This window comes from Pseudoliparis swirei, chromosome 18 (assembly GCF_029220125.1).
Source record: "Pseudoliparis swirei isolate HS2019 ecotype Mariana Trench chromosome 18, NWPU_hadal_v1, whole genome shotgun sequence".
In the NCBI taxonomy this organism is placed as follows: Eukaryota; Metazoa; Chordata; class Actinopteri; order Perciformes; family Liparidae; genus Pseudoliparis; species Pseudoliparis swirei.
In genome coordinates, this window is record NC_079405.1 from 7,724,004 (window position 1) to 7,743,160 (window position 19,157).

The 19,157-nt window shown below is 39.6% G+C and overlaps 1 protein-coding gene across 7 annotated transcripts in view; it reads right to left on the reverse strand.

Moving 5' to 3' along the window:
- Positions 1–19,157, reverse strand: part of slc12a5a (solute carrier family 12 member 5a) — a 176,084-nt gene that overhangs the window by 50,393 nt on the left and 106,534 nt on the right. For all 7 annotated transcript variants that reach the window (XM_056438382.1, XM_056438378.1, XM_056438383.1 and 4 more), the window contains exons 2-3: positions 16,421–16,521; positions 15,634–15,771 (exon numbers count right to left, since the gene is read on the reverse strand). In XM_056438382.1, coding sequence (XP_056294357.1) covers positions 15,634–15,771; positions 16,421–16,521 — 239 coding nt within the window. The remainder of the gene's footprint in view (positions 1–15,633; positions 15,772–16,420; positions 16,522–19,157) is intronic.

Here is a 19,157-nt window from a genome sequence, read left to right on the forward strand (position 1 = left end):
GAGAGGGAGAGAGGGAGTGCGAGAGAGGGAGAGGGAGTGAGAGAGCGAGAGAGAGAGAGGAGAGAGAGGAGCGAGAGAGAGAGAGAGGGAGGGGCAAGGTAGAGCACGGGTCATTAAACACCTAGAAGGGAGACACAATTATGTGAGGGAATCGCCACGCTGTAAATAAAAAAAAAAGAAGAAGAAAAAAAAGAGAGCGAGGAATAATGTCTCCTATAATTTGCATGAGCACTCGCCTAAAAAATGTACTTGAATAAAAAGGCCTGAATAGTCTATGATTAAAGTTACATTTAGTTGATATGTACTGTCGGACTTAGAGAGCAATAATAAAGGTTCAGAGTCTGTAAGAAACAGTGTAAATATTTTAACTGATGACATCAAGGAGCAAAAATCTGCATATTCATAAAAAATGAAAGATGACTGAGAAGTAGACGAAGTACTGGATGAAGCATCATAACGTTAATGACCAGTTTTTGTTCATTGTTTTGTAAATACGTATGTGTGTGTATATATGTGTGTGTGAATATGTATGTGTATGTATGTGTGTATTTATGTATGTGTGTATTTATGTATGTGTGTGTGAATATGTATGTACCAAAGGTATAGTATTTGTAAGTGAATGTATATGTATATATGTCGGTGTGTATATATTAGGCTGTGAAACGACAAAATTTTAACTGCTAATCACAGTCAGATTAATCATGATTAATCACACATACCGACATTCTCGCTGCATATTTTGTAGGAGAACATAGATTTAGACAAAAGACATCGGATATATACTTATACATTCTTCTATATACAAAAAGCAAACTCAGCAGTTATTAGCAAAGTTTTCCATATGGAATATTTAATACATCTTCATCCTTAAAACAGAGAATGTTTAAACCTCCTGATAATTTTCACAATTTGGACCCCATTCATCGTTTAATGTTGGTGTTCTTTGGGGTCAATTTGACCTCTATAATGTTTTTCACTGTGTCAAACATAAGAAATATCAACTTTTTCTTATTTAGCGCTTATTTAGGTGTCACGAAACAAAACATAAAGTACCTACACTTAAAATTTGGGAAGCAATATTAATTCTAATAATTTTCTGAGAATGAATTGTTAACAAACTGACTTTAGGTAAAATATTATGTTGTAAATGTAAAGGTAACAGGAGGGTTAAACAGAATATTTCTTGTTTGTCAACCATTAACTCCACCATGATACAATCTAAAGGTCAGTCTTCTCCTCCAGCAGCTGCTGAGGCAAAACTGACTGTGTGGGTTTTTCCATGAACTGGGCCGTGATGAAAGGGATTGAAATTTTGATTAAAGATATTACATCGAAATAAACTAAACTAAACTAAGAGTAGATCTTGTCAACATACAAAATATAGCACCAATGTCCGCCGTCATCTAAAACAAGTTCTTAGAGGTCTCATTGTGGAAATCAACGCATTTCGACGACGTGGCCATAATTCTCTAAGAGAAGTCTGAACGCTTTTCTCCTGTTTATAAATCATCTCAACAGCTCATACGAAGGTGGAATAGTGTTAACGTGTTGATCTTTCTATGAATCTCAATAATCAGGAGCAAAATGCATTTCTTATAATTAAGAATATGTTTTCATTCTGATCTTCAGGGCAACACACGCGGTCATTTAGCATTTTATTATCTGTATTATTCTTTGCCTTATTTTTGTGTTTAAAAATGTGGTGTGATTTGCCTGCAGTCCAGGGTGCAGTCTCTGGGTCTCCATGTAGTCCTCCGGGAAATCTGTTTAGCCAAATGCCTCGAGAGTTCACACGCCTAGCTGCCTGGCTTCTGTTTGGTAGAAATATGCTTGAGGGTTTCAAGAGTCCTTCATGAGAGCGAGACAGTGACCCGCAGAACAGGGAAGGTAACTAGAACCAAATCGATGAGTTGAAAGATGCCAAAGGTTCTTCAAGACCAGAGGGAATCTAATTATCTGATCAGATGGTGAGAAAACCCACACTGTATGCTGATACTATTGACTTAATTTCTTTGAATGGCCTTTCACCCATTTCGGGTGATTACAAAAACACTTGAAGTGCTTAAAAGATGCTAACTGGCAGAAGGTGCCTTGTTACCGGATTGGCGAACAGAGGAGGAAAGAAGACCCCGAGCAGAATTGCTGCAACCGTTTCCATTTAAACCACATTCAGCCAGCCCTCACGCCGCCGCCAACCACTCTTTGCCCACCGCGACAGATCGCCAGCCTCCCGCAGGCCTCGCTAACACCACAGGACCGGCGACGAGGAGATGGAGAGCGAGGACGAGGGAGACGGAGGGGAGCGGGAAATGGAGAGGAAGGAGGAAAGGAGAGAGAGAGAGAGAAACAGTACGCTAAAGAGTTATAAATGCCATACAGGCGTTTTAATGAAAAGCCTCTCTCTCATACATGGAGAGATTGCCCAGGAATAGGTTGCTGATTGGAGAAGCAGCAGCTTGGTGTAGCGTGCAGACTAATTACAGTATTGAAGGGGCTAAGTGAGTGGTAGTGCGCAAGACAATTTGGCTCGGGTTGTTTCAAGTTTATAATCCACAACCACTCACATCTGGGACACCGATATAATGGGGAATATATATTTATATATATAGGATTGTCTTCAGAAATAGAACATGATGGTTTCAGCCTGATTCGAGTTGGTGCCTTTGATGATTATAGCTTACAGCTTAAGAAACCCAAACATCCTATCTCTAAATATTAGAATATCATGAAAGTGTCAGTAGGTATTAAACAAAATCACTTGAATTGTTCAATTAACCTCGAAACACCTGCAAGGTTTCCTGAGCCTTGACAAACACTCATTGCTATAACTTTTTTTTACTTGTCTGAGGAAATATTAAAATTTTAAGTGGTAGGATTTTAGAGTTTTTGTTGTAAGCCATATCAGCACATACAAGTAGTCAGTATATTAATATTTCAAAGTTGATTTGTAAATAATATTTTGCTTTTTACTGCATTAGAAAATAAAGAACTTCCGGTCACAATATTTAAATTGAGATATCCTGTATATATAATCATGTTTATGTTGTTTAAAGCTGCTACCGGCTACATTTGTATTTCCCGAGAACTGTTCCTTATATATATAAAGTAGTTCCAGGAGACTATCTTGAAAAAGAGAGGTCAATAAATTGTGACTGGCATGCTGACAGCATGTGTCTCACCCGACAGATCCTGAGGCGGAGCCATGGCAGGTGAGTGCTTATGACTTTATTAGTGTTTAAACTTCATATGTCTGTCTGTGGACACCATCCACAGGAGTCAGCAGCCGCCATACAACCGACTTTGTGTTTGAGATCAGCATGATACCAGTCTGAAGATGGGCGGTCTGAGGAAGAGAAGGAAGTGATGATGGGTTATCTTCGGGGATCCAATAATTGTTCAGACAAATTATTCAAATTGCTCCATCAACAGCTGATGAGACTCGCCTGGACCACAGTGGTTACTTAAACAGGTCATGTGGTAATAACTGAACAATTCATAAATAGAGCAAACCATGGTGAGATGTATGAGGACCTTGGATGAAAACTGTCATTCCAAAACTATTCTCCATTTGTTTGTGCTGTTTTGGATGACCACAAAAAAAAAAAGAAATCAACGCCACAGGTCGATTGTACCAAACTTATCTCCATAATGAAAATGTGTCAACAGGCCTCACGCACTGATTCAGAGGCCGACAGTACATCAGTACCGCCACGAGGTCAATATCGTCATTGTCGGCAGAGGAAAAGGAAGGAAAAGTTCACCGCGAGGCAAATGAAATGGAAACACTGATCGAGGAGAAAGGCAAATAACTGTAGAGGAAGAAAAGATATCATGATTGTTTCAGGCGGCAGATCAATGAAGGTCATAGAGAAGTTGTTTGAACTATATACTAATGCACTATGGTTTAAAGGAACATGTAGTTCCAGTTTCATTTTTTACGCCCCCTTTGGGACGACGCCTTTCATTATCTGCATTGTCGTCGTCGTTATCAGCGTCTCGCCTCATCTCGCCGTTGCCGTGTCACATCCGGCCTTGCTAGAAAATGTACTTGAATAAAAGGCCTGAATAGGTTCATGATTGTGTTACATTTAGTTGATATGTACTGTCGGACTTTAGAGAGCAAATAATAAAAAGGCCAAGCCAGAGTCTGTGGGGTGAAACAGTGGAATATTTTAACTGATGACATCAAGGAAAGTAAAAATCTGGTGATATTCAAGAAAAAATTGAAAGACATGACTCTGGAGAAGTAGACGTAACAGCATTGATGAAGCATCATAAGTAACGGTTAATGGGGACTAGTTTTTGTTCATTGTTTTATGTAAATATGTATGTGTGTGTATTTATGTGTGTGTGTGTGGTGTATGTGTATGTATATGTATGTGTGTGTATTTATGTATGTGTGTGTGTATATGTATATATGGGTGTGTGAATTTGTATGTACTGTATGTATATGTATTTGTATGTGAATGGGTATATGTATATATGTTTATGTGTATATATTAGGGCTGTGAAACGATTAAAATTTTTAATCGGGTTAATCACAGGTTTTTGTGGATTAATCATGATTAATCACATATTACCGATATTCTCGGTATATTTTGTGAGAACATAGAGATTTATGACAAAAGACGGATATATACATTTATACATTCTTCTATACAATGGTGCTGCAACTCAGCAGTTATTTAGCAGTTTTCTTCCATATGGAACATTAATACATCTTCATCCTAAACAGAATGTTTAACCCTCCTGATACCTTTCGGGTCAATTTGACCCCATTCAATGTTTAATGTCGGTGTTCTTTGGGGTCAATTTGACCCCAGGCTGTTTTTCACTGTGTCAAACATATAAGAAATATCAACTTTTTTATTTATTTAAAGGGCTATTTAGGTAGTCAACAAACAAACATAAAGTACCTCACACTTAAACTTGGGAAGCAATATTAATTCTAATAATTTTCTGAGGTTTTAATTGCTGGGGTCAAATTGACCCGAGGGTAAAATATGTTAGTAAATGTAAAGGTAACAGGAGGGTTAAACAGAACATTTTCTCTTGTTTGTCAACCATTAACTCCACCATGATACAATCTAAAGGCCTCTAGTCTTCCTCTAGCAGCTGCTGAGGCAAACTGACTGTGTGGGTTTTCTTCATGAACTGGGCCGTGATGAAAGGGACGGCGGGAACACCGCTGCAAAGCTGAAACCTCACCGCCCGGACAGGTGGACAGATTGACAAGTGACTTTTTTGCTCGGTCCGATGCGCGCGCACGGAGCTCTGTGGCGCGAGACGGAGATCGATAAGTGTTAACGCAACGCGAAGAGACAGAAATGACATGCTGCTGTGGAGATACGATCAACAACAGACGTTTAGTTTAATAAAAGAACAAAGACGTGCTATAGAGAACATGTCAGGGGCGGGCCAATCTTTTAATGTCATGCGATCTACCAACACTACGCGCGATCGACTGGCAGGTCGCGATCGACGTGTTGAGACCCTGATCTACAGGAAGTAAAAGTCGTAACAAGGTTTCCGTAGGTGAACCTGCGGAAGGATCATTACCGATGAACAGACCGCCTGCATGAGAGCGGACAGAGTTCAGATTGAAGGTGTGTTAGGCTCATTTTGCAAGTGACTTTTTTGGTCGGCGACCAACAACAGGCGGATTGGAGCTCATTCCTGCGCATCACGTTCGTCGTTAAAAAACAACTAGTTAAACCTGTAATTGAATAACTGAGTTCTTGGCGTTATTTTCACAACACTAGTATATATATATATATAGCATATATATATATATATATATATATATATATATATATATATATAGGTATTTGTATATGGGTCCCTGAAATAAGTTTTTTCGTGAAATCATAGGTTAGGGCACTTATAAGCTTGATAGCTTCAGCCTTGACCCTTTCGGTCAGCCACTTTCTTCTTTTGTTGAAATTTTGATTTTTGTATATTATTGCTGATCGAAATAAACTAAACTAAACTAAGAGTAGATCTTGTCAAATACAAATATATAGCACCAATGTCCGCTTTTTCATCATCTAAAACAAGTTCTTAGAGGTCTCACGTCGTAAAAATCAACGTACTCTGGACGACGTGGCCATAATTCTCCTCTCTAAGAGAACTGAACGTTTTCCTCCTGTTTATAAATCATCCTCACCAGCTTCCATTTAGTTATGGAACATGTGTGTTAACGTGCTGATCTTTTCATGAATCTCTACGAATCAGGAGCAAAATGCATTTCTTATAATTAAGAATATAAGTCTTTCATTCTGATCTTCAGGCAACACACGCGGGTCATTTAGCACATTTTATTTATCTGTGTATTATTCTTTGCCTTATTTTGTGTTTAAAAAATGGGTGTGATTTGCCCGTGTGCAGTCCAGGGTGCAGTCTCTTGGTCTCCATGTAGTCCTCGGGGAAATATCTGGTTGTTTAGCTGCTAAATGCCTCGAGATGTTCACACGCCAGTCGCTCGTCTGGCTTCTGTTTGGTGCGATGCAGAAATGGCGCTGAGGGTTTCGAAGAGTCCTTCATGAGAGCGGTATCAGTGACCCGCAACAGGGAAGTTGCAGACCAGAAACCAAATCGATGAGCTGAAAGATGCCAAAGGTTCTTCGAAGACCACAGAGGGAATCTAATTATCTGGATCAGATGAAATGAGAAAAACCCCACACTGTATGATACTATTGATTCTAGCTCCTTTAAATGGCCTTTCAACGCATTTCTTCGCATTAAGTAAAACACTTGAAGTGCTTAAAAAGATGCTAATCAAGAGAAGGTGCCTTGTTACGTCGGATTTCAAGGGAACAGAGTGAGGAAAAGAAAGAAGACTCCCGAGCAGAATTGCTGCGACCGGTTTCCATTTGAACCCGTGCGACTTCCGGCCTGCTCCCTCACGCCGCGCGCCAACCACACGGCCACTCTTGGCTTTGCCCACTGCGACAACGTAAGACCGCTGCCTCCGTCGCCCTCCCCGGCAGCCTCGCTAACACCAGGGACCGATGACGGAGGAGATGGAGAGCGAGGACGAGGGAGACGGAGGGGAGCGGGAAATGGAGAGGGAAGGCGAGAGGAAAGGAGAGAGAGAGAGAAACAGGGCCGCTGTGTGAGCGATAAAACGCCACAGGCTGCCTTAATGAAAAGCCTCTCATGGCGATGGAGAGATTGCCCGTGGAATAGGCTGCTGATTGGAGAAGCAGCAGCTTGGTGTAGCGTGCAGACTAATTAAAGTATTGAAGGGGTTGGCGTGACAGGGGGAAGATTAGACCTGCCTCCGGGGTTAGCCGAGCTGAGGGGAACCAGACAAATTCACCTTACATCTGGGACAACTGGGATATAATGGGGGGGAATATATATATTTATATATATATATATATAAATACATATATATATATATGTATATATATATTATATATTTATACGTATATATATATATATATGTATATATATATATATGTATATATATGGATATATATATTTATATTTATATATATACTGTATATATATATATAAATATACTGATTCCGCCTATGCCCGAATATTGTTTGGCTACTAAAAGCTTGTATTTCCTAACTGTTCCTTATATATATAAAGTAGTTCCAGGAGACTATCTTGAAAAGAAATCAACTTTTTCAAATTGTAAATGTCCGAATCACCTGCAAGGTAGTTCCTGAACGCCAAACAAATGCCACCGAAGGCGGTATTAGGAGTCTTTTGATGACTTGGCCTGAAGTATTAAAATTTTCTGGTTCAGGATTTTAAACTTTTCTGTCCATTTGGTCCAGCAGTGGAGTATACAACTTGACTTTGTGTTGTTGAGATCAGCATGAAGGCCGAGTCTGAAGATGGGCGTGGTCTGACTGAGGGTAGTAGGGGGTTGGAAGTGATGATGGGGTTATCTTCAGGGGACCACGACTGTCTGCACAAATTGTCCAAATTGCTCCATCAAATAGTTGATGACATATTCAAGTCTGGACTACAGTGGTTACTTAGTACTCAGGTCATGTGGTAACAACTGAACAATCTCACTGCAAATGAGCAAACCGCTGGTGAGATGTGGCTGAGTGGACCTTGGGATGAAAATCCGTCGTCCAAAAACTATTCTCCATTGTTATGCACTTGAGCAGTCTGTTTGTTTGTGCTGTTTTGATCACCGTGGCTTGTAAAAAAAAAAGAAATCAATACCGTCATGAGGTCGATTGTACCTCGAAATCTCATCTCCGTTGTCAGTTTGAAATGTTTCCATCTACGATCACTCCTCCTCCTCTGGATTCAGGACGTCAGGATCCAGACATCAGGTACGGTGCCCCGAGTCGTCAGGCCGATCGGGGATTTCATTCAAGGAGGAAAAAAAAAAAAAAGCTCATCACAGGCGCGAGGCAACAATAGACTGACCTACACACACACAAAGAAAGAGCAAATAAATCAGAGGAAGAAAAGAAAAAAGGTTGATTGCTCCAGGCGGGCAGAGGAGGCTGTCATAGGTCAGCTGTCAACCTGTCTCACGTCTACACTTCATGTGGTTTAGCGAACATGTAGTTACAGTTTCATTTTTTCCGCCCATTTTTCATTTTTGGCCATTTTGGACTATTATCTGGGTATTGCTGCCGTCGCTATCACGTCCGCGCCCATGTCGCTCATATGCGTCGTTTCCGGCCCTACAAGTTAAAACCACCATAAACCCACATTTCTTACATGGTTGTCTGTCGCCTGAGCGTGCCTTCATTCGGCTTCCTGCTGGCATCTCCTGCACTGCTCTAGGGACACCCAGCCAGGGATGTGGAAAGAAGCTAGTGAGATGATTGAGATGTGGCGAACACAATACAAACAGGGATGGGATTTAGATTGATTACAGGATTGACAGCCTCTAAACTTTTCTCTCTCTCCTTTCTCTCCCGTGAGTGTATGTTTTCTCTAATTTGGTGCTATTTGGGATTAATGACGTGACGGGAATCACGGAGCTATGTTTGGTCATCTCCCAGCAACGGGCACCACCGCCCCTCAGGTGGACACGTTAACAGTATTTAACGGTACATTTGCTCAAATTCTCTAAATCCTATGGCATAATTTGGCTGACCCAGCATCCGAGAGTGATACTAGGTCTGCCTTTTTTCGCTCAAATGGAACAAATGTTTTTTATGTTTTAATCCCGAGAGTGATTTTGGCTGCAATGGGAGGAAGGTCTCAGACAGTATTTGTGTTGTTGTTTGTTTTATGGACCCATGAGTCTGGAAGAAAGATATATATAGAGAGAGAAGAATTACTGTGATAAAGTAGGTTAAAGTTCTTAATTTTCTTAAAAACAAAAACAAATGCATCTTATTCATTTCTAAATCAATTGAAATATTGCAAAAGCCTTTATTCTCTTTTTAATATTTTTTAATTTAATATTGTAATAATTGAAAGTCAAAGAACTTATATTACAATACTCTGACAGTCCTGTATATACACTACCATTCAAAAGTTCTTAGTCACTTCTAGAAATGTTCTTTATTTTCAAAGAAAAGCACTGTTTTTTCTCAATAAAGATATATAACTAAAAAATACACTAAATATACATTACACAAAATGATCATTCTAGGTGGAAACGCCTGCCTCTAATGAAATATCTCCATAATATCTCCATATAGGTATTATGAACTATCCAGTGTTCTATCATCACTCCAGTGTTCTAATCGTACATTGTGTTTGCTAATCGCCTTAGAAGAAAAACACCTTGTGTGTAGAAATGTTAGCACAGCTGAAAAGTTACAGCAGCTGAAAATAAGCTAGCTATATATAATTGAGCTTACAACTGGCCTGACTTGAGCTTGAAGTTTGAAGAACAAAATAATTTCAATCATGGTTGTCTTGATCATATTTTCTATTCAACTTAATTCTATTGATAATTTTCTATTCAATTGGAAGACAAAAAATTGTAATTGTATATATATATAAATAATAAGGGATAATTATATATATATATATAATAATAAGGACCAAATTGTGATATAAAAATAAAAAGCAACTTCTTGTAAATCGGTCTTTTAAAAAATAAAACAATACAGTCAATATATCAGCAAATGTAACATAACAATAAACAATATTACCAGCAATTTGCAAATAAATTCATGAGAATTGGCTTTATGTTTGTTAAAGTATTCACATTTACAACCTGTATTTTTTAATTTTATTTTCTTCTTGATATATATTTGATATGTATTTTTTTTTCTAAATATTAATGTGAAATGTCAAAATTGTGAAATGAAAGAAAACTTAGCAAAGAAAGCCCCTAATTCTACATAAAAGATGTGAAATAAACAATTCACACAATTGAAGTGTCATGATCTAACGGAGCACCATTGAATTCATAAAGGTAAAACGGAGCACCACAACATTATGCATATGGCGGACGTGAATCAGAAGCTGTGCATAAAGCAGGACATGAATCAGAAGCCAAAGGAAAGCTCCACAGGGGAGAGTGGTCATGGAGGAGGGGCCAGAGCTGACAATTTACGGAGGGACAGAGGCTTTAAGAAGAAAAAAACAAAAGAGAAAACTTAAAAAAGAAAAAAGAGAAAATGTTCTCACAATGGATTTGCCAAATGTTCACACAGTTACTAGGCAAACACAGCAGTTACGAATATTAAGCATTTTCAGCTCAAAATTCTCTATCCGATGGCATAATTTGTGGCTGACCCAGCAGTGATACCAGGTATTCGTCTTGTTTGTTTCTGGAAGCAATGGAACAAATGTTTTTATGTCGGTGATTTTTGTGATTTTTGGCTGCAGCGGTGTCTCGTATTCCTCGTATTGTATTGTGTTGTTTTATGGACCCATGGTCTGGAATAAAGATATATATATATATGCCTATACAAGGACTATCTCAGAAAAATTAGAATATTGTGATAAAGTTCTTCAGCTTTCTGTAATGCAGTAAAAAAACAATGCATTCATGCATTCTGGATTCATTACAAATCAACTGAAATATTGCAAGCCTGTTATTCTTTTAATAATTAATAATTTTTAATTGCAAAACAGAAAGGCAAGAACTTTTATCTATTTTTCTAATTTTCTGAGATTGATCCTGTATACTACATTCAAAGTTCTTGGTCCTTAGATTTATATTTTGTTTTCAATTTTTCAATAAAAGATCAATAAAGATATAAAAATCACAAATACACACTATACATTGTTAATGTAGTAAATGACTATTCTAGAATTAGAAACGTCAGACCACAATGATATCTCCATAGTTATTATAGAGGCCCATTTCCATGAACTATCACTCCAGTGTTCTAATGGTACATTGTGTTTGCTAATCGCCTTAGAAGACTAATGTCTGATTAGAAAACCCTTGTGCAATTATGTTAACACAGCGGCGTTATGCTGGTGATATAAGCTATACAACTGGCCTTGGCAGGCTTGAGTTTGAAGAACAAAATTAATACTTCAAATATTAATCATTATTTCTAACCTTGTCAATGTCTTGACTATATTTTCTATTCAACTTTCAATTAATTTGATAAATAAAAGTGAGTTTTCATGGAAGACACGAAATTGTAATTGTATATATATATATAATAAGGACCAAGTGCTGATATAGAACTGTTGAAAAGCCTCTTCTTGTAATTACTTACCTACAAAAATAAAAAGCAACTATTTACATATTTATGCGCATCAACAACAACAATAAACAATATTACAGCAAATGTAACATAAACAGCAAAGAAATGTCCAGTTGCTTTGCAAAAGTATTCACACCCTCTTGGCTTTATTTTAATTTTAATGCATTTACAACCTGTATTTTATATAGATATTTTTTTTATTGGATATTAATGTGAAATGTCAAAATTGTGAAATGAAAGAAAACTTTGCAAAGAAAGCCCCTAAATAGGATTGAAATATGAGATTGTCTTCAAATTCATAATTGGTGAAATGACCCTCAACACCATTGAATTAGTGTCACTGATCTCTAACGAACACCATTACAATTCCATAAATGTATGGCACCGCGACAAACAGAGGGCATAAAGCAGGACATGAATCAGAAGCCGAACAAAGCTCTCAGTGGGAGGTAGAGTGTCTGGCCAAACATGTTAACAAGTGGGCTTCATGGAGGAGGGGCCAGAAATACAAAGAAATAAGACATTGGCTTTAAGAAAGGAAAAAAAAGAGAAAACTTAATTGGAGTCTCCCCCATGAATGTTCTCACAACCTGATAGAAAAGACTCAACCTTTTCTTATTAAACACATAAAAAACCCATTAGTGCCTTTCTCTTTTTTACTGCAGCACACTTTAAACTAATCTCTTGCAGTTGTAATTGATTTTCTGCAGAAATAAAAGGATTAGATCACAAGGGGCAGGCCATTTTCACCGGACTTTCCTCCAGATATAACATCCTCATGCACCAATTATTTTCAACGGTTTCTACTTCGAACACGTCTACCTGTCTCTTGGACCCCATCCCGACGAGGCTGCTTAAAGACGTTTTGCCTTTAATTGGCGGCTCTCTATTAGATATTATCAATGTGTCTCTGCTAACAGGCCACGTACCACACTCCTTCAAGGTGGCTGTTATTAAACCTCTCCTGAAGAAGCCCACTCTGGATCCAGAGGTATTGGCTAACTACAGACCGATCTCTAACCTCCCCTTCCTCTCCAAGATCCTTGAGAAAGTGGTCGCAAATCAGTTGTGCGACTTTCTACATCATAATAGTTTATTTGAGAAATTTCAATCAGGATTTAGAAAACACCACAGCACCGAGACGGCACTGGTGAAAATTACAAATGACCTCTTAATGGCAGCAGATAAAGGACTCTCTCTGTCCTGGTCTTGTTAGACCTTAGTGCTGCATTCGACACCATTGACCATGACATCCTGTTACAGAGACTGGAGCAGTCGATTGGCATTTCAGGCACGGCACTAATTTGGTTTAAATCCTATTTATCAGATCGATCTCAGTTTGTATTTGTAAACGATGACGCCTCGATAACCACCAACGTTAATCACGGAGTTCCACAAGGTTCTGTGCTTGGACCAATTTTATTTACCTTATACATGCTTCCTTTGGGCAATATTATCAGGAAACACTCCATAAACTTTCATTGTTATGCAGATGACACTCAACTATATTTATCGATAAAACCAGAGGAGAGCAACCAACTCTGTAAAATTCAAGCATGTCTTAAAGACATAAAAACATGGATGACCTGCAACTTCTTGATGTTAAACTCAGACAAAACCGAAGTAATTTTAATCGGCCCTGAGCACCTCAGAGATCAATTATCTGGTGATGTGGATTCTGTAGACGGCATTGCCCTGGCATCCAACACCACTGTAAAGAATCTTGGCGTTATCTTTGATCGGGACTTGTCCTTTAACTCCCACGTAAAGCAAATCTCAAGGACTGCATTCTTTCATCTACGTAATATTTCAAAAATCAGGCACATCTTGTCTCAAAAGATGCAGAAAATTGGTTCACGCGTTCGTTACTTGAGACTGGATTACTGCAACTCCTTATTAGCAGGCTGCTCTAATAAATCTCTTAGGTCCTCCAGTTGATCCAGAATGCTGCAGCTCGTGTTCTCACTAAAACTAAGAAAAGAGATCACATCACTCCTGCACTAGCTGCTCTGCACTGGCTCCCAGTAAAATCAAGAATCACTTTTAAAATTCTTCTCTTAACCTACAAAGCCTTGATTGGTGATGCTCCATCATATCTTAAGGAGCTTGTCGTACCATATTGCCCCACTAGAGAGCTACGCTCACTAAATGCGCGACTACTTGTAGTTCCTAGAGTCTTAAAAAGTAGAATGGGAGCCAGAGCCTTTAGTTATCAAGCTCCTCCTTTATGGAACCAGCTTCTAATTTCAGTCCGGGAGGCAGACACAGTCACCTCGTTTAAGAGTAGACTTAAGACCTTCCTCTTTGACAGAGCTTATAGTTAGGGCTGAATCAGGTTTGCCCTGGTCCAGCCCCTTGATATGCTGCTATAGGCTTATAGCTGCCGGGGACGTTTTAGGATGCACTGAGTACCTATCTCCTCTTTTTCTCTCCTTAAGGATGAATTTTCATCTCTCAATCACACGTTACTAACTCTGCTTTCTCCCGGAAGTCCTTTTGACTTTACGTCTCATGGGGTCATCGGACCCTATGAGACGGCATAGATCCTATCTGCCTGATGGATCGTCTGGGTCGTGGAATTCCTGCTCATGACTACGCCACTGTCCTGTTGAGACTCCGCTCCTCCTCCCCACCGCCATCTGCCTGATGGATCGTGGAGGTCTCCATCGTGGAATATGCCTACTATGAACTATTCATACACTCTGTCATATTCATTGAATGTATTTTAACTCTAAATCTGTCCTTCTGTACACATTACATCTATTGCATCTGTCCATCCTAGGAGAGGGATCCTCCTCTGTTGCTCTCCTCCAGGTTTCTTCCCTTTTTTTCCCCCTGAAGGGTTATTTGGGAGTTTTTCCTGGTCCGATGTGAGGTTTTGGGGCAGGGATGTCTATGTGTACAGATTGTAAAGCACTCCGAGACAAATTTGTAATTTGTGAAATTGGGCTATACAAATAAACTGAATTGAATTGAATTGAATCAAGAATGTGTTGCGTGTGCTGCTACAGGAGACAAAGATCAGCATCGTTTACAGCCAACCTGGTCGTCCTCTGGTCAGCACAGCTCAGAATATGGTTAACAGAGAGAGACAGAAGATGACATTGGGAAAAAATACAAATATGTGCCGGCTATAATGTATATTCACCAAAAACAAAACATTAAAAAAGTGAGAATTTGGTATTTCTATAGGTATTTAAAGGTCATAACATGAATATGATATTCTCAATTTTTCAGAATAGAATTTTTTTTTTTTTGTATCATTATCAAATCACAATTACCATTAAGACCCATTACTGCAGCCAAATGTAAGATACTATATTACAGTGACAGCTCTCTGTGGTAGTTATTGTGGATAGGCTATAACTTCATTCCTGTGTGAATTGTATTTTTCTGCTAATGGATTCCCACAGGATATATAAAGTTATATCAAACTGTTATCTCTACAACATGGGATGTGTGCTGCCGCGATCATTTATATAGGATTAATCTATGACGCTGATGCTGAAAATGCCTTAAAATCAATATTTTAAATCGACGGACGTTTTGGTTTTCTTTAAAATATGTATTTTGTCCTTGCAGCTGATACATACATCCATAAAGCTGAGAAATTGCTTGTCTGCTACCTTAGAAATGTCCCTGAATATGTGTTTAAAAGGGTCTTCCTCCATACTGCAGCACACTGAGATCCACCCTGCTCCCCCACCCAGAGCCCACCGACACAGCCCCATCGTTACAGCCGGGCCTTAACACAGCCCTGAGACAGCCACAGGTATCGGATTATTTGTATTGTTTTGTCAGAGTATTTGATTCGTTGATATGCTGTGAGAATGTAACCTATATATATTATAAAAACCAACCCCGCCATAACCCTGTAATCTAGTTGATAGATTAATCGCTAGAAAATAGTTAGATGTCGTCATCGTTAGCGGCAGCCCTGTGTAGGATGCGTCCATGTGTGCACTGTCAGCGTGAACGCCACTGTTTTGTCTTTGTGGATTTTTTTTCCTCCACATACCTTGACAGGTTTCTTGCGCGATGACTCGGCCTCGTTGTTCTCGGCCTCCTCGTGCTCCTTGCTACCTTGGGGCAGGTTGGAGTAGTTGGCCAGGCTGCTGAGGAGAGACGACACCATGGGGCTGGTGTCCATCTCCTCCTGCAAAGACACACACACAAAAACACACACAAACACAAACACACACACACACACCAACATGCAAGGGCTGGAGTCAGTGTTTTCATCAGGCTGTTGAAGGCAATGCAATGAATTTTAGTCCTCTCAGCTAATATTTATTCATTCAAACCTGTATTATTATTATAATTGTATTATTATAATTTTTATTATATTATTATTTTATTATTATTATTATTATTATTAATATTATTATTAATATTATTATTAATATTATTATTATTATTATTATTATTATTATTATTAATATTATTCTGAAGTGTTATTTTTCTGGTACTGTGCTACACCCATCTAAAAAAAGAAGAAGTTCTTACTCAATAAATTGTTTACCTTTTCGAATTTAATTAACTTTTTTTCCTGTTTAAACAAAAAAATCCCACAGAGAGCACAATGTAAACACATTTGTGCAGAGATGTGGCAAATTGCCCCGCTGAAGCTCCTGGAGCAGTGTGATATTTGCATGCATTCCAACATGCCCTTCACACAGTAATTACCCTCATTAACAGATGTCAGAGCCCCTATTCAATCACTGAATTATGAGGCTGAGAGTGTAACCCGCTTATTATGATCAGGCCCGATTGTGTGCATTAACAAATCCAACGTGTGGCCGTACCTCAAACAAGGCCATGTTCTTGCCGTCATACTGCTGGCTCTTCTCCGCGGCAGCATCGCTGCTGTTGATGAAGGGGCTGCTCTCCTTGGGATTACCGTCACCTGGAAGCAGAAACACACACACACACACCACTGTTAGATTGGAATGAAATAAAGAAGACCAGCCTGATGGCATCAGGCGTAATGCGCAAACCAGAAATGAGCTTTTTCGTGTCAAATTAACACTTTTAACTTATCCTCTGAGCAAAGAAACACACTCGGAGGAGGCTCCGTCTCCATAAAGCGCCCACAGTCAGGAGAGCCGAGGACCAGAAGCATGACTAATGGACTGTGCGCTCGCAATATGTGCAGCGCTATACATTCCATATGGAGGAAGAACACGAACTGGAACATCTCAATCAGTCCCTTCGCCACACTGACAAACGAGGAGATCACAAGTTTGAACGCTTAACGGAGAGAAATGATCAGAAAATGTTTTTTTCCCGCCCTGAAAACACAGAACAGCAGAAACGGAGTGATGGTATTCCGGCGGTCGCTTTGACACAAGTTCACAGACTAAGGCACGTGGCGAATCTCCACAACAAACGAGATGGGAAGGACAGCGGGACGACTCTTGGGAGAGATCATTGACAAGACAAGGTCATCGATTTCCGATTGAGGTTTGAAAATTGACCACAAACGTCTCACGGGGGGGGGGGGGACTGCTCCACGAATAGCCTTGTTTATTGTGAAGTAGCGACAGGAGCTCACAAGTAGTCTGAGTTTTATTAGTTTGGGTTAATAGATATTGGAAGTTTGGCATCGCCTACAGGAGGCTGCACATGATTGGTGGAACTGATAGTTAGTTACGATAATATGAAGGAGGGAAAATCCCCAGATTAATTGATTACCAATTGAACACGTCTATGTGCAGTACACCGTTGAGCCACCGGAGGGAGCCTGAATGTTCGTATGGTTCCGATAAGTGTGACCTACTTACACCATTGCATTTCATATGACAGGCTAGTGTACTTTGTTTTGTTTTATTGATGAGACCACATGAAAAGAATGAGATAGCATGCTAACTCCGCCTGAATGTATTTTATATGATCTTATTCATGACGTATTTAACGCGTGTACATTTTCTCAATAACACAAGTGTAAAAACGAAGTTGGGATTGAAGTTACGTGTCTTTTGAAATATCTGGTTCACCTGATAAAATAAGATGATAACGACAGTAAAAATTGTCAGACATTTTAATCGATGGAGAACTTAGCTCTCCTCAGATTTTATAAACAAGGCCTATTGTATATTTGGACTCAATTATTTGAAGTGTTCAGATGGAGAACAATGCAGGGTTCATACATGTGTTGACCAATGGATTTCCATGACTTTTCCATGAACTTTATAGGACTTTAAACCAAATTTCCATGACCAAACATTTTGTGAGATCTCGGGGTATACATTAGGATTACCTTTAATGACACAAATAGTTTGCTTCAAATAATAAATATTTATATAAATGTGTATTCTTTAGTCAAACTGTGTAAATGAAAAGATGAATATAAAACATTTCCATGACTTTTCCAAAATCTTTGGGATAAAACTTGTTTTTTCAAGGCCTGGAAATAACCATTTTTAAATTCCATAACTTTTCCAGGTTTTCCATGACCGTACGAACCCTGGCGATGGTTCAACGGGACCCGTGTTTGGTACCAACACCGCCTCGCGTGGACCACGGGGGTCTGCTGTGCTACGCCTCACGGTTCTGCCCATCAAGCTTCGATAAGTCTTTGCACTTGAACCGCTTCACGACCAGACGTTTGGCTGGAGAAAAAAATGATAGAATCCAGAACCAAATTGTTCGCCAAGTGCAACGAAGGTCTCGGCGGCAGTAGGCTGTTTTGCGCCGTCCCCTTCGAGCGTCTCTCGAGGGGGACGACAACAGACTGCTCTGCCTCTGGTCTTGGAAGCGATCGCCACGAGATGGAGTTATTTATAGCCAGGATGCTGCTGCGGCCATGTGCCATGACGTCGGGGGCCGCCCTACAGAGACGGAGCAATGGGGGGGGCACCGAAAGAGCACAGGGACGAGGAGCTGGCAGAGGAAGAGGCTGATACAAATAGATGGAGGGCGAGAGAACGAGGCTGCGGATGAGGAGATGGAAAGAGATGCCGATAGACGGGGCGAGAGCGACAGTGACGAGGAGAGAGAGAGAGAGACGTGGGCTCAGACGGTTGGACAGTTTTGGTTGTTTTAACCCTTGTGTTGCCTTCGGGTCAATTTGACCCGATTCAATGTTTAATGTCGGTGTTCTTTCGGGAGTCAACAAACAAACATAAAGTACCTCACACTTAAACTTGGAAAACAATATTAATTCTAATAATTTTCTGGAGATTTTAATAGCTGGGGTCATATTGACCTCAAGGGTAAAATATGTTAGTAAATATAAAGGTAACAGGAGGGTTAAACATTGAATCGGGTCATATTGACCCGAAGGCGACAGGAGGGTGAAACATTGAATCGGGTCAAATTGACCCGAAGGCAACACAAGGGTTAAAAGACTAAATGACAAATGAATGCATCCATCAAGTAATTCACAGATGAATCCATCGTGTGAATATTGTGTGTGCATACATTTCCAATGTTCCTCTTACCAATTCTGATCCGGAGAGAACCGGTTTCTGACCCTATATGCACTGTTTACGATTGAAGTTAGAAACACTAATTGCTCTTCGGATGAACTAAAATTCCTCA